Source organism: Carya illinoinensis, chromosome 7 (assembly GCF_018687715.1).
Source record: "Carya illinoinensis cultivar Pawnee chromosome 7, C.illinoinensisPawnee_v1, whole genome shotgun sequence".
Taxonomy (NCBI): Eukaryota; Viridiplantae; Streptophyta; class Magnoliopsida; order Fagales; family Juglandaceae; genus Carya; species Carya illinoinensis.
Genome location: NC_056758.1, coordinates 42201287 through 42217063, shown reverse-complemented (window position 1 = coordinate 42217063; position 15777 = coordinate 42201287). Strand labels below are relative to the sequence as shown.

The following is a 15777-nucleotide window of genomic DNA, read 5'->3' as shown; positions in this document are numbered from 1 at the left end:
CATGTCAAGGCATCAATTATTCCTGATGCATTTTTTTTAACAGAAGATAATCACATGTTTAAGAGGAAGTATAAACCATCATCAACATAAACTGTACTCATTGAATAGACCATCTTCAACATATATGCTGACTCATTTGAAAACCACTCTAATGAGATCTGCAGGGTTAACAATCTCTTGATGCTCTTGTCCATAACAGGACATACCTGTTGGTTATTGTTACATGCACAGCACAATCACAATACCCATATCATTACTCTGTTACGTCTTAGATAGACAATGACATTTGACATGTTCTTGAAAAACATTAAAATGTATTATCATTCATGGGCAGCAATAGATTTTATCAGAAAAAGGAAAGACCTTGAATTATATTTGATAAGATTGAATTGTTGCTAGAAGTGAGTTCTAAAGCTGTAACAGCCCAAATCTATTAGAGAAGGGGAAGTGGGGGGGTGGGGGGTGGTGGTTTGGGGTTGAATGGAAACTTGGAGAATGGGACCTCACATTGCTTGTGGAAGTTCTTAGCTTTATATGATTCCAGAGGCTCCAACTGTGTAAGCTTGATGAGTCCTCTTGGAGAATGAATTTAAAAGTGACTAAGGTTTTCTTTGGGTCATTAGAAATGGTTTCAAAGTCTATCACAATTAAAAGTGTGGGGATTGATTCGTGTTAAATCTCGAACTGTGCCACGATATTATGGCCTAATGAGGATGTCAAGCATTTAAGTGGGAGAGATTGTGATGCCCCAATTAACAAACAGTGAATGGAAGCTTGCTGAATGTGATCCCACATTTCCTCGAAGAGAAAAGTTGTTGAACTTTATAATGATTCCAAGTAGCTCTAAACAAAGTAGCTAAAGTTCAGAAGGGAATTTGCCTATACACCTCTTCCAGGCATCTGCGGTCGAAGCAATTGGCTGCAGACTGATCAATTCCATAGCTTCTTGAAATTTAATATCCCGAACAACATCAAACAATACCTACGGAAAAGATAAGTGTTTCACATGTCAATGCTTCAAAAAGAAATTAATAATAACCAAAAAAAGAATATGAACAAAAGGCAGTACATAAAATGCATACCGTGTAAAATTCCACTAACACGTTGGCAAAAATTCAAACCACTTATGCTTTCAAAGGAATGAATTAGGAGAATTTAGCTCTAAAACATGTAACCTGATTACTGTCCAATAAACTTTTCTACTGGCAACTGGTCAGAAATGCCACATAAGAATCTTTTTTATAAGATGCAACAATAAAAGACCTTGTTACCGATTCAACTCATTAAGGCCTCGTTTGGATAGTCAAATGAGATGAGAAATCTGTGAATAGTAGTGAAATGATTTATGAATAATAGTGAAATAGTTTGAGTTAATATTTTTATTGGGTTTTGAGAAATGAGAGAGAAAAAGTTGAATAAAAATATTATAAAGTTAAAATACTGTTAAAATATAATTTTTTTTAATATTATTTTTGTTTTGGGATTAGAAAAAGTTGAATTATTTTTTGTGTTTTATATGGAAGTTTGGGAAAGTTGTAGTAATTAGTAAAGATTAGATTAAAAAACATGAAAGAGAAATTAAAAGTTGTTTGTGTTTGAGTAGTGTTTGGATGTTAAGATGAGATGAGATCATATACGTATCCAAACGGGGTCTAAGTCTTTTGTGATGAGAAGTTTCATCCTAGAAGCCAAAGCAAGAAAAAACCTTGGTAAGTTCTCATCCAACGGTAAAGTGATTAAAAAAGAAAGTCTTGAGGTCCACCAAGTCTTTGTGCTATTCTCAAAGCTCCGATCATTTCTCTCTCCATATGCACCATACCAAATAAATCGTGATCAATTTCCACAGGGTCTCACTGTGGTTACCATCAAACCATCCTTTCCAACATGCTAACAAGTCTACCACTTATCCCTTAGTTTAAGCCCAAATAGACTAAAAACAGCTATCAATAAAGTCTTTATTATTAGCATATTTTAGTAACAGTGCAAAGGGGTGCTATCCAAGTGACAGAATGTACAAAGAAAATATTTTTTTTTATTGGTAAACAAAATTTTAATGAGAATAAGAATAGGCAAGGCCACACGGGACATAACAAACAAGAAGAAGAAAAAGATCAAGAGTCTTTGAAGTCTAGACAACAAGGAGATTGGAAGTTGTGGTAAGCAGCCACCAAACATAAAGAGTGCTAAATATGGTAGCTTTTAACTCTACAAACGTCCTTCTTAGACTGCAAAAGTTTGGGCATTGCATTCATGCAAAATACTCCACATTAAGCATATGGGAACCATCCATGAAAACCTTATATCCAAACATCCCTCTACCATGAGCATTGGATCAAATTGGCCAAGGTAAGATCTGTCTCTGACATGGGAGGATTTCACAAACTTTGGCTGTCCTTTTGCCCATGTCAACGCTTCCACTGTAGCCACAAACCACCCTCATTTTGCCCAACGACAATTACTCCACCCTATTGATCTTCTCAACATTTCTCAGAACAGAAATACCTGCCTTTGGTGAGAGCTCAAAGACAATCGAGTCCACCACAAGGCTGCACCCTATGAGTAATCTCTCTCTATCTTATAACAAAGGATTAGAACATTCAACTAGTTTAGAAGGCATTTACTTACTGAGTCTTTTGTTTTATAAGTAATAAGAGATTTTATTAATGCAAGTAAATAGGCATAGCCCAAGTACACAAGAAGTATACAAGTGAAAACACCTAAATACAAGCTAGGGACTAGGAACTAGTAAAGTCTGAAAGAAAAATATTTAAATTATCCCCATTCAAAACAAGAACTTTTGCCCAAAGACAGAGTTCGAAAGAAAAACTCTCCAAGTTCTCCCAAAGAGTGTTCTCTGTCATCAAAACAGCCTCCATTCCTTTCCAGCCATAGACACCACATTAAGCACAAAGGAATCATCTTCCAAATATCAGCAATGCGATGATTGCCCATAAATCCTTTACAACAAGCCAAGAGATCCACCACCCTCTTGGGCATCATCCAAGCAATACCCGACCTGCTGAAAATCTTGTCCCAAAAAGTCTTTGCCACCTCACAATGCAGAAACAAATGATCAACCAATTCCCCATTTAATCACTAAGTCTTAATACCAACTAATTGGAATCGGCTCAACAAGCACTATCAGCTACATATATCTTTTTTCAATCTTTATCTAACTTCATACTATTCTCATTGGCCTTCAAACTTGATCACCATTCTATTTTTTAATAATGGTCTGCAAAACAAATCAAACAGGACTCAACAGCTCATCTCCAGTATTGTTATGCTGGTTTGAATTCATTCATTAATTAAAGGAACCACACTCAAGCATAAATTTGAAGTTCCATTACTTGGTCATCTGTGAATACCAAAGGTTATAACTTTTACCATTAACATATGTAATTTTAAATGAAGCAAATACCAAAGATATGACATTTTATTTTATGTTTTAGGAAAATTTATTACTTTGAATCATTGATGAGTCACTGCTGAACATTGGCTCCTAATTCTAATTAGGTGTATCTCCTATGTATACAACCTATGTACTTGGCCTATTTTTATTGATATTACCAATAAAATTTACAATTAACTGTCAAAAAAATGAGTCACTGATGAACAAAAAAAAAAGTACACGAGTCATTGGTATTCTTAAAAAAAAAAAACTTTAGCATGGTAAAGATGCAGTTCAGGTAGGCAGACAATACCTAGCCTTTCTTAACAAACTCCATACATTCTTACCCGAAGAGGACTTTGTACAGAGAGTCTTTCCAACACAAGATTTTCAACAAAAGCATCTGACTGGGCACCTTCATATCCTAATGTTGTTTGCTCTTTTCCAGACAACAGCGATAATTTTGAGTTCCATGCTCGACCAGAATTGACACAGGCAACAAAAAATGCAACATCAAGCTGATAACATAAATTATCACATAGATGTTCCAAACAAGATATCTGTCAAGATCAAAACAGGCATTATTTCTAATGATTTTTAGTAAAGGCGAGATCATGCCGTGCCAAAGAAATTAATATCATAAACTTTTAAAACTTGTTACCTCCTTCGATTGATTACCATAGAGCAGAGACTCTTCCAATCGCAGTACCTGAAACTTACTTATCCATAGCAGTTGCATTAAATTCCTTCGTGCTGTTGTTTTACCAGATAATAAATCCCAACCCATGGAAGCTACCAAGGGCTGAAGCCGGGGAAATAACATAAGAACCTGCCACATATACAGACCAACAAGGTTTGTAAGGTTAAAGATACAATCAATTCAATGAGAGCTTTGCTAATCATCATCCCCACACACCACATTTATTTTTATTTTTTTATTTTTTTATTTTTTATTCCTCCTAGACTAATTGAATTCTTCTACTCATCATCCATACACCACACATTTGGTAAGGGAAAAAAAATTAAAAATTAAAAAATCATGTGTGGTGTGTGGTGTGAGGATGATAAGTAGAATTTTTCTTCAATTAAAACATAAAACTGGACACATACATTGCTAGCTTCTTGAAGTTGCTCCCTCTTCACAGCAGATAGGGCACTTTCCAGGACACAATCAAGTACATGTAATCCAGAAACACGAGCATAATGATACATATCTCTTGTACAATAAGTGACAGCCATATTCAAGGATGAAGACTTGTCATATCTATCTTCATTAGATTCCAACTCCACAAGATATCTTTGAAAGCGCTCAAGTGGAGGTGGAAATTGGCTATTATTAAGAGCTCCATTCATCCCAATCTCCTCAGAGAGCAACTCATCTTGAATAAACTGCATGAAATAAAGTCAAATCCTTCATTGAGGATGAAATTTTGACAATATGCATGTAAATAACTGATAATGTCGAACTCAACCATTGGGGCCCCACAAGGATGGTAAAATATGAAGTATTTCATTGGCAATCTTTGAACTACTATCTCAAAGAATTTCGTCGACACCTACATTCTTGGAATGAACAAGAATGGCCAAATAATATCTATTATAAATTTTCACTAAATTGTAAATCTTTAGCTTCCCATGTCAAATAACAAGATTATACACATATTTATGCCAATGAACAATTCCGTGCCTTCATAAAGGGCACCTTAGCATAAACCAATTCACAGTAATTCCAAGTTAAACTCAATTTAATCCAATGCTTATTAGGCAATATTTCATCAAAGAGTTTGACATACTGAACACAAAATAAACTAAAAACCAGACAAATAATACTCAGTTACTCAGAACTTGGTGTTTACCACACAGCCCCCATACCTCTTAGCTAACCAGATTCACATGTTTAACTCATACTAAAAAAGAACATGATCAAAAGTTTTGGCAACATACCAGCTGTAGCTGATAAAGAATAAGCTACTGATGAGATCCCTTACAAGAAAAGGGAAAAGTTATTACCTGAATCATTTGAACAAGATGTCTGCAATTTGATGAAAGGGCTTGTTCATAAATCCATAGCAATTTTTCTCTCATGGCATGCCATGAGTCTCCAAAACCCTCCCTTCTCGACAAAATGCTCTTGATTAGATCTTGCAAAACCATGCTGAAAGGTACAACAAATGACTTCAAATAGACATCTAGAAGAGAACAAGAGAACAGAAACAAAATATATAGACAAGTTTCTTAATTGTTAGGACATGAAAGCATAAAACTAGACTTTGAACTACATGAAAAATAAATAAAAATATATAAAGATTGTTGCAACATGATCTCCTTACAAAATGAGAAACTGAGCACAGAGAAATTAAAACAATTTTCGAGGGCCTGATCCCATTAGAAAAACAGCAGGGGTCACTCCAAGAAAACCAAAGCTCTCCAAATTTTAGCAGCATGAATTACTCTTACAACAAAAGACAATATTCAATACATGATCCATGAACTAACTGTCATTTCATGATTTATAATTTCAATTAAAAATGCCCCTGGTTTAAATGAAAACTCGTGATATTAAATACATTAGTTTTCTATAACTAAATTTGACAAGGGACAATGGAACTGAATTTTTTTTTTTCTCCTTTCATTTCTTTACTTTCCTTGTCTGTTTACAAACAAGGGGACCCTTTTTAGTAACAAACATAGAACCTTGTTCTAAAAACAATCTCCCAACCACATTAAATCTTTAAAGTCATGTGATTTTTTCCAAGGGTCCCACACAAACCCAAGAGCTCTTAAGCAGGTCTATAAGCTGAGGCAGTAACTATGGCCATTCTAGCCTAGTTTCAGAACACTGCACCAATGCCATCCCCTGACATGTCCACTTATTTGATGAAGTACTGTTGGGGTTCCATGTTCATAAGGGATTTAGCAACCTAAGGCAGCACTTCTCATTTATGTTTGAAAGCAATCGAGAAAACAAAGCCTAGCTTTTAAAGCTCTAAACTATGTGTCAATAACCGCTATCAGCAACACCCAAAGCAACCATGAAAAGAATCCTGCCACTTAGGTTTCACCTTTATTCTTGTGTGGAAAGATAGAGATTAATTGCAGTTATTAACAACACGAAGCAGTAAAAGAGTGCAACAACTGCTTTTGCACTGGGAGGAGTTGTAAAGTCATGTAAAACATTATCAGTCCAACCTAACAAGAAACGTAGCCGGTACTTCCAGGAGATACAAGTAAAAATAAAATAAAAACATAAATACCGATACTCGGCCCCTTCCACTCCGTAATCAATGTGCAGAAAACGAATTCGAGAAATCGCTCCTTCTACATCGCCCTCCTTCATGCATTCCTTCATGGCGTTCAGATGAGCGGACTGAACAATCCTCTGTATCAAACCAAGAACCTTCAAATCCTTCTCCTCCACTGAGAATTCCTCTTTTTTTGCATTCTCACCCCCCTGGACCGTGATTGCTAAACCCGAGTCATAACTCTCCCACCCCCTAACTTGCCGCTGTATATTCCAACACAGCGCATCAAAAACATCCGAATGATCCAATATCACCCTGCTCAAACACATCAATTCACCTTCATCAATTGGCATGGCACCTGGACTTACCCAAGTCGCGCTCCGGTTATTGTCGTCCCCTTCAACATCTGGCTTCAACCTCTCAGCGCCTAATTCTAAAACCCTATCCAAGACCCGCACGCAATCATCCAATTCACTATTTGCATCTCTCAAATCCTCGCTCTTATCTAATGCCACGGCTCGCTCCTCCAAACCCTCACTCTCAGCCAAAAAATCTTTCTCCATGTTTTCAAAATCAAAGTTCTTTCGCATACTCTCCGATACACGGTCGATCAGTTGCTGAACTAAAAGCAAGAATTCGGCCCGTAATCGCAGTGTTTCAGGATCGAAGCTCCAAGCCGATGAGGCATTATCGAATTGCAAGAGTTCGAGAGTGGATAGGTATGCAAGGAGAGGTGGGGATGGGCAAGAGGGTGACCAGAGAATGTTTTCGAACCGGTCAGAATGGGCGACGATGGTTTGGAGGATGGCGACAGCGACGTCGGAGTTCCGGGATCGGAGAGCCAGAATAATGGCTCGGAGGGGCTCGAATTGAGCTAGGCGTAGGTGGTTCGCAGCGAGGCGAGAGAGGATTTGAACCTCTTTGTCCATCGATGTACAGAGGGGGAGAAAACGTTAGGGTTTTGGGTTTCGGAGCATTGGGGGTGATGGGAGTGGTATTATATTTGGTTTGGATCTTCTTGAGTTGGGATTGGTCCTTTGAAAACGGTTAAAATTTGAAGTTTCTTGGACAGCAAGCTTCTTGGCAGAACGGTTTCGGGGTCCTCCAGACTCCAGACTGGAGAGAAAATTCGTTCGAGGTTGGTTCCGTATAGAATACCGTTATGTCTGAAAAACAGTGGGTGTTCGCCTCTCCGGAACGAGTCGGAGAATCAGAGAAAGCGACTGTCGTTTTCGTTTTCCTTTTTAGCGGGTCCAATCCAAGTTGATTTTTGGCTTAAACGATGACGTGTGTCTTTTTATTTTTTCTTTTTTAAAAATATAAAATATAATCCGCTTCTGTCAGATAAAATTTACTAGTGTCCTTCCTCGGTTAAGTGTCCTTCCTCGGTTATTTTATGTACCTGTTGAAATAACAGAAAGAAGCCAAAGAACGGTTCCGTTTGTTTGTAATTAAGAGCATTTTCATTTGAATAGTTAAAGGTAAAGTAAAATTCTTTAAATAGGTATTAGAGATGAAAATTTTACTGCATTGAATCGGAAAAACTGATCTTAACCAAATTTTAACTATAATATATCTAAAATTAAAGTCAAATTTGCTTATAACCGTATATGAAATAAATACTTAGTTTATTTTTTCTTCGAAACATTCTCTCTTCTAAGTCAAGTTGACGTAATAAATTAATAAAATTTTATTACATACAAACAAAACCGTATATCAATTTGTGTATTAATACTGATTTTTTTATATTTAAATTTTAAATTAACATTTTCTTCAATAAAATTTATTTTTTGACCAATCACATTAGATTAATATACATATTAATGTGTAATTGTACTTATAATTAAATTTTTTCAAATTAATAATAGAGGATGCTGCTTGCTGCTAGAAGTTGACAGTTTAGTGGTCAATATCAATAACGGCCATCAGCTCCCTCTACATTCAGTTTGATTCAAAATTGCCAAAGTTTGAGGCCTTGTGTTATGGGCAATGTGAATTTGAATGAATGGTTCCCACTTTTGGTATAAGAAATTGTTGATCTATTGCTTCCGAGTGCCATGCCTTTTGATCTAAAGGATTGATACCCTTTGAGCTGTGACTGAAATTGTGTTACTTGTCATGCCAGTTTCTAAATGGCTGTTGTGCGGGGAAAGCATATCAAAACCGCACCTCAAATGACCATTAAAATTGGCATTGACTACTAATTTAACCAATAGTTAGCATTGAAAATATGATTTTTTTTAATCAATAATTTAATTAGAATATAATTACTAATTAGCATATAATTTATAGAATAGTAAAATATGATAAAATTAAATCAATTAAATTTTAAAAGTAAAATAAATTTATATTATTTTATTATTATATAATGGACAACCCAATATGAAAATTTGATGTGTATGAAATAGGCAAAGACAAATTAATCTCGTATTAACTAAAACTTGGATTTGGTTTTGGCTATTCCAATAAGAGTGCTCTAATAGCCACTAATAAAATTACACAATGTCAATAAATTCTATACATATATAGTAAAATGTTGCACACTTGATAAAATCACGACTCCTGAATAAAATCAGGATTCCAAAATTATGCACATAATCCCTTCGACGCATAAATCCTTTTAGCACCATCACACAGTGCCCTCGAAAGCTCCGCCACCCACAAAGGGAGAAATTTGAAAATAATTTTTGCGAATTAGATTGATTATTGTTCACATGAGGGCGGGCATTGATTGTTCACAAACTTGAAAATAATTTGTGGTGAAGAAACTGATTGATTATAATTGTTCACATAGGGGGTGGGGCGGGGCACTGATGCAAATCATAAACTTGAAAATAATTTATGGGGAAGTTAGTGATTGATTATTGTTCACATTATGGCCGATGGGGCTGATCAATTTGGAAGAAGCTGATTATTCTTCACACGAGGGCACTTGTTAAAGATAAACTTGAATAAACCATAAACCCAGTCGAAAATCACAAACTTGTTCACATGAACATTAGTATCGATTGAAACCTAGAAATAACTAACATGAACATCAGCACCAATCGAAACCTAGAAACAAACAACTTGAACAAAATTATAAGATAATGGTGTGCATAGGTATAGAGAACAGCCATGGATTCAGGGACTTCATCGTCGATGGCAATGGATGGTCAGGGTGAATAGGTCTCCTGATGGCAATGTCGACTCCTAACAGCAACAACAACTCTGAGAGATTTGTGGTCAATTTGTCTGGCTGGAGCCCATGAGTCATGACAATGGCGAATCTTCAAGGCAATGGCTACTACTCACAATGTCACTTCTCACGAGTTTCAAATTTTGCAAATGGAGGCTGAGCGACCAAGGACTTGCAAATGGGAGGCTGAAGGGTTTCACACCAAGGTCCTCGTTCTTGTTTGTTGCAGTCCCATAGTTGGCTAAATGGAATGCCTATCTAGCATCTACCCATTGGTGGGTTTTTTTTGGGGAAAACCAACAAGATCGGATAGAAGATTTTCTCCTTAAACAATTTAAACAATAGTTTTATTTATTCTTACGACCACTGTTCTCACCTTCCATCACTTCATTCTACTTTCTCAAGACTCCTTGCTTATTAACTAGGAAAAAGTCCCTTTGCCGCCTGGGGTTAACCACTGGATAAAATCTTTATTTTTTACTCAGTAATTAAGAAAGTAATTTTAAATATATTGGTATAATTTTTTTACTTAATGATTAAGAAAGTGATTAAAAAAATATGAAAAAAAAAAAAATGCTAGATGATACGCCCAGCGATATGTTTGGAGCGGCATAGTAGCTGGACCCTATTAACTATGTTTGTCTTATTAAAAAATAGTTTTTTATTTATTTGTTTTGAGTATTGGTAAGAGAAAATAGCACTGTATGATAGAAAAAGATTATTGTGATAGATTTAAAGTCTGGTTAGATATTTAGAATATTTCAGTATATATGTGAATAGTAATAAAATTGTTTGACTTAAAGATATTTATTGTTGGAAAATGAGAAATAAAAAATTGAATAAAAGTATTATAAAGATATCAACTTGTTTGAATAGTATTTGTTAATATTATTTTTGTTTTGAAATTTGAAAAATAAGTATTGTTTTTTGTGTTTCATTTGAGAGTTTGATAAAGTTGTAATTATTAAATGAAAAAAATTAAAAATTTAAGATTGAAAAATGTTTTATAGTTAAGTAATGTTTGAGATTGAAATACTATTATCAAGTATACTCATATATTTCAGTCTCAAACATACCTTGAACCTATCTAAGGATGGCGAACCCAATCTCTAATGAATAGCATTTAGTAAACTCACGTTACCTTAGATTTCTTGTTTAAGATTTAGGGTGATATTTATAAATATTAATAATAATATATAAATGAGTAATGTTAAGTACAAATCTTAATAGATAAATTTTACACGTGCCATTTATAAAAAAATGGGTCTCACATAAAAAATAATATATTTGTTTACACTTTTTAAAATGAGTCTACTTGTTTACCAAAAAAAACTCTGTGAAACTTATTTATCTAAAACTTGTAGAAATTATTTCATGTATTATATATTGTTGGTAGGTTTTTTAACAGCCTTTTAAAATGTCGGTCAAAGCTTGTAAGATGAAAATTACAACAAGGTGCCTGGGGACCCAACGCTCGTTAGACCTGAGAGGATAAAAGTTTGGAACTATAGAGAGAATTCCCTTCCCGCAAGCCCTTGTAATGTTTAGATATTGTGATAAAATAAAATGAGATGCAATAGAGGATCATGCTATCCATACGATATTTTAAATGCAGATGAGTTGAGTTGTGAATAATATTATTTTATAAATTTTATTAAAATATATTTAACTCTTTTATGTCGAGATGTATTTAATTTTTTAAATTAAAATATATGAAATAAGTTGAGATGAGTTAATTTTTTTAAAGAAAATTAAAAAAATAGTAAATCTCATTAATAATTAATTTGAAATGAGTTGAGTTTGATTCAATAACTAAACGCAACTTGAGGTGCGGTTTAAATAGTGAAATGAGATGATTTTAGATAAAATTTAAAAATTGAATAAAATATTATTTTTTAATATTAATCTTATTTTATAATTTCAAAAAATTATATTATTTATTATATTTTATATAAAAAATTTTGAAAATTGTAATAATAGAAGGAAATGACAAACTTTGCTTATCCAAATGAGGGCTTAATTAACGGCAGCCTCCAACCCGAGGTAAATCTTATTCAGGTGGGAAAGTCCGAAAAACTCGCAGAGCATAGCCTCATTCAACTTCCAATCTCCATCCATCTGGTTGAGAACAACTATCGTCCTCTTTGTTTCTATTTCTAAAAGCTCTACATCGTTGAATCTATGAGCAGCAGTCGCCTGACCCTTGCTTAGACGGCGAGTGAGGCTGCTGAGCAAGAAATTCTGCCAAGGGATAAAGAAGGAAGCGCGGAGGAGCCGGTGGTGGTTCCGGACGAGTATTTTTTCGGATCGGAGCTTGTGCATTATACTACTGTTCACTGCGTTTGGTAGAGTACCGTGCACTGCGTTCCATTTTTCGAATAAAATTTTCCATTCTATTATTATGCATATTTACTAGATTCTAAATTATATTTCTCACAAAAACCGTGATTTCACGCAAAACTTCTGTCAGCTATGGTAGCTGAATTGAATCCGGCGACGCCGTCAGATAAATTTCCTACATATTTGGTCATCATATCTGTTATTTGATTCTCATTGTTGTGTTTTTTAATTGCTGTAGAGAAAGTCATAATTAATGAATGAAGTTACTTAAAGATTTAAGTATGGATCTAGAAACTGAGATCATTCTTCTACGTACACAAACAATCAGAAGTTGTGAATTAATTCCAAAACGTACCATAAGCCAAAACACTTTTGGTTTTGCTTTAAAGTTCTAATGTTCTATTGCAAACTTACAAACTCATCGATTTTGTCGTTCAAGCGTTCTTCTATAGATTGTTATATCCCTTTAATCTGATGTAGATGGCCTGAATTATTCTCAGGGAACACCGCCTGCAAGTAAAGCATCGAATGATTCTGATGCAGGTTGACTGCACTTGTAAGAAACTTGCTATGTGGGTTAGTTGTCGCGGCAAGCAGTCTTCCCTGTACTCGATATTATTTTATCCCCTTCATAAATTAAAGAGGATGATCCAACAATTAGGACTTAAAAAAGGGACTTCTTCCCCCCTTTTACTGCAGGTTGCTGAAGGGAAGATTCAACTAATGGCAGCCAAGGGATTTAACTATGAACTGCTCTAAGATGACTATGTTTATGTGATACACTCTCAAATGGGAAGATTCCCCCACTTTTTTGTTCACACCGATGTGCTACTTACTCATTATATGAATGATGCAGCGCTTTGAAACCAGCAAATCAAATGTATTGCTATTGCAATTTCGCAAAGTTGAGATAGGAGGAGAAGGAAATGGGACTTCCTCTTGGTAAGTTTTGAATGTACTAGGAAAGTAACATAACAGTAGCGAGATGCTTATGTTTTCCAGTTTCAGTTTTCAAGTATTATTAGACCTGATTACTCTTTATCGTTCTAAATTCGCCAGAAAATCCCACTATATACGAGGAAGTTATCATTGTTGATCGTGATTTCAATTTATAATTCGGAAAGGGGGAAACTACTACAGAGAGAAGTCACTAAAGGGAGGGTGGTGAACGGGGGAAGAAGGAATGACATTGCCTCTAAAGTCTAATAGAGAGGCCAAGAAGAGGACACCAACTGAAAAGGAAATTCTGCTAAACGAGGAGGTGACTCAGGGTTAGTCGCACTGAAAGTGATGTGCTTCGAGATGTGAGGTATTGACGATGAGGATGAGAGCGATGATACCTGTGACCTGAGATTAACCGCATATATATTACTCATAGTCACATAATTCCCCCCAACTTCAAAAAATCAGGATATGATTATTAGTTGCCTCAATTTCTCATCAGCAAATTGTTCAGTTTGCCACAAACATAGTCACAGAACAACATCATAGAGATTTTCGAAGCATTACAAGCCACATGACATAACCCAAATCCTCGAGTAATTGAGATTTCCATTTCCATTTCATTTCCAATTCCTTATGCATGCATCAAAACCAAAAGAAAGAACATTAAAACCGAGCCGCATTTTTATTACCCAGTGATCATAGTTCCAGCCCCTTTATCTGTCATAATCTCCAAGAGCAACGAGTGCGGCACCCTCCCGTCGATGATACTCGCAGTCCTCACACCTTGGGCGAGCGATCGAACGCAGCAATTCACCTTGGGAATCATCCCACCACCGACCTTCCCCTCCTCAATCATCTCCTTCACCCCGCTAATATTTATTACTTTCACCAAGCTAGTCGGATCCTCGCGGTCCCTCAAAATCCCCGGCACGTCGGTCAGAAGGATCAACTTCTCGGCCCCCAATGCCGCGGCCAATTCTCCAGCCACCGTGTCCGCATTTATGTTGTACGGTTGTCCTGACTCGTCCGCCGCCACCGAAGTCACCACCGGGATGTGGCCACTGTCAACTAGTGGCCGCAGGACGTTAGGATCGACGCGGGCAACCTCGCCGACGAACCCCAATTGGGCAGAATTCGGGCTGGGCCGGGCAGTCAGGAGTTGGCCATCCATGCCTGAGAGACCGACCGCGGTGGCGCCGGCCCTGTTGATCAGGGACACCAAATGTTTGTTGACTTTCCCGACCAACACCATGGAGACGATCTCCATGGTTTCGGAGTCCGTAACCCGAAGGCCGTCGCGGAAGACGGCCTCGATGTTGAGGCGCTTGAGCCAGAGGTTGATCTCGGGGCCACCGCCGTGGACCAGGACGGGGCGGAGGCCCACGCAGGAGAGGAGGACGAGGTCGTTGACGACGGAGGCCTGTAGGGCCTGGGACTTCATGGCTGCGCCCCCGTATTTGACCACGATGGTCTTGCCCCGGAATTTCTGGATGAAGGGTAGGGCTTCCGACAGAATGTCGACTCGGAATTGACCTGGGCTGACCGGCTCAGCATGGCGGTGCTCTTCGGCCGAGTTTGTGATTGAGAGGGAGCGTGCTTTGGGAGAGCGAGAGTGGAGAAATGGGAAGTCCAAGATAGGGTTTTTGGGTTTTGGTGTTGCTATTCGTGGTTTTGAGGAGAATGAGGAAGATGAGCAGTGGTTTACTAGGGATTTTGCCGTCAACATCTTCGCAGGGACGCGGTCACGCGAGGGAGGGAGTGATAGGCAATAATCGGGGAGGTTCTCTTGGCCAAACAAGTAAGACTGGAATCTAATACCGATCTAGTGGAAAGTTAGTAGGTTTTTAGAGCATTGGTTTGATCATAATATTTTTATATTCCAGCTCGTTTTCCACTTCGGAGTTCGGACGCAAAGATTTTTGTGACCCGAAGTATGTTTTTGGTTTAAAATATTATCTTTAAATTCTTAGGTATAAGAATATAGTATTTTAAAGATATAAGAATATAGTACTCGAAGCTTTATCCCTCAAATCCAGCTTGGCCAAACAAGTAAAAGACTGGAATCTAATACCGATCTAGTGGAAAGTTAATAGGTTTTTAGAGCATTGGTTTGATCATAATATTTTTATATTCCAGCTCGTTTTCCACTTCGGAGTTCGGACGCAAAGATTTTTGTGACGCGAAGTATGTTTTTGGTTTAAAATATTATCTTTAAATTAGAATATAGTATTTTAAAGATATAAGAATATAGTACTCGAAGCTTTATCCCTCAAATCCAGCTTGTCGCACTCGCAGCGGTTTTTGCAAATTTTGTTTTCTCAGCGCAGTGGTTTTACAAGTTGCATTTCAAAGGCTAAATTCCTCCTGTCAAATTTTCAAAAAATAGAAAATCATCCCATCCAATTTATTAAATTCAAACGCCTCCTTGAAGCTTGTCAAAGGCACATATTATATTATATCAATGGGATTGAATTAAGGTGTTCAAATCAATAGAGACAAACTTCTAGATGTTAGATTAAAAAGAAACTAATTAATGGTAAACTAATATATTAATCTTGTAAAAAATATCTATATTATGTGCTTAAATAATCTATTTTGAAGAAAAACGTTTGTTTTTAAGTAAATTGTACCTTCATATTTATATATCTATTCAGAATAATGTTACTATAATTCAGTTATCA

The 15777-nt window shown here is 36.4% G+C and overlaps 2 protein-coding genes across 3 annotated transcripts in view; both read right to left on the bottom strand.

Annotated features, from left to right (window-relative positions):
• LOC122316490 overlaps positions 1-7840 on the bottom strand; it is a 45822-nt gene extending 37982 nt beyond the window's left edge. For both annotated transcript variants that reach the window (XM_043133044.1, XM_043133045.1), the window contains exons 1-6: positions 6646-7840; positions 5402-5546; positions 4502-4780; positions 4053-4220; positions 3739-3951; positions 888-982 (exon numbers count right to left, since the gene is read on the bottom strand). In XM_043133044.1, coding sequence (XP_042988978.1) covers positions 888-982; positions 3739-3951; positions 4053-4220; positions 4502-4780; positions 5402-5546; positions 6646-7562 — 1817 coding nt within the window. In that variant the 5' untranslated portion in view covers positions 7563-7840. The remainder of the gene's footprint in view (positions 1-887; positions 983-3738; positions 3952-4052; positions 4221-4501; positions 4781-5401; positions 5547-6645) is intronic.
• Positions 7841-13548: 5708 nt separating this feature from the next.
• On the bottom strand, positions 13549-15007 carry LOC122315728 (acetylglutamate kinase). The gene has a single exon (XM_043131843.1). It carries the CDS (start codon positions 14820-14822, stop codon positions 13782-13784), a length of 1041 nt encoding a protein of 346 aa, XP_042987777.1. The 5' UTR covers positions 14823-15007; the 3' UTR covers positions 13549-13781.
• Positions 15008-15777: the final 770 nt, after the last annotated feature.

Coding starts and splice junctions, on each gene's coding strand:
- LOC122315728 (XM_043131843.1), bottom strand. CDS start 14,822: ATGTTGACGGCAAAATCCCTAGTAAACCACTGCTCATCTTCCTCATTC.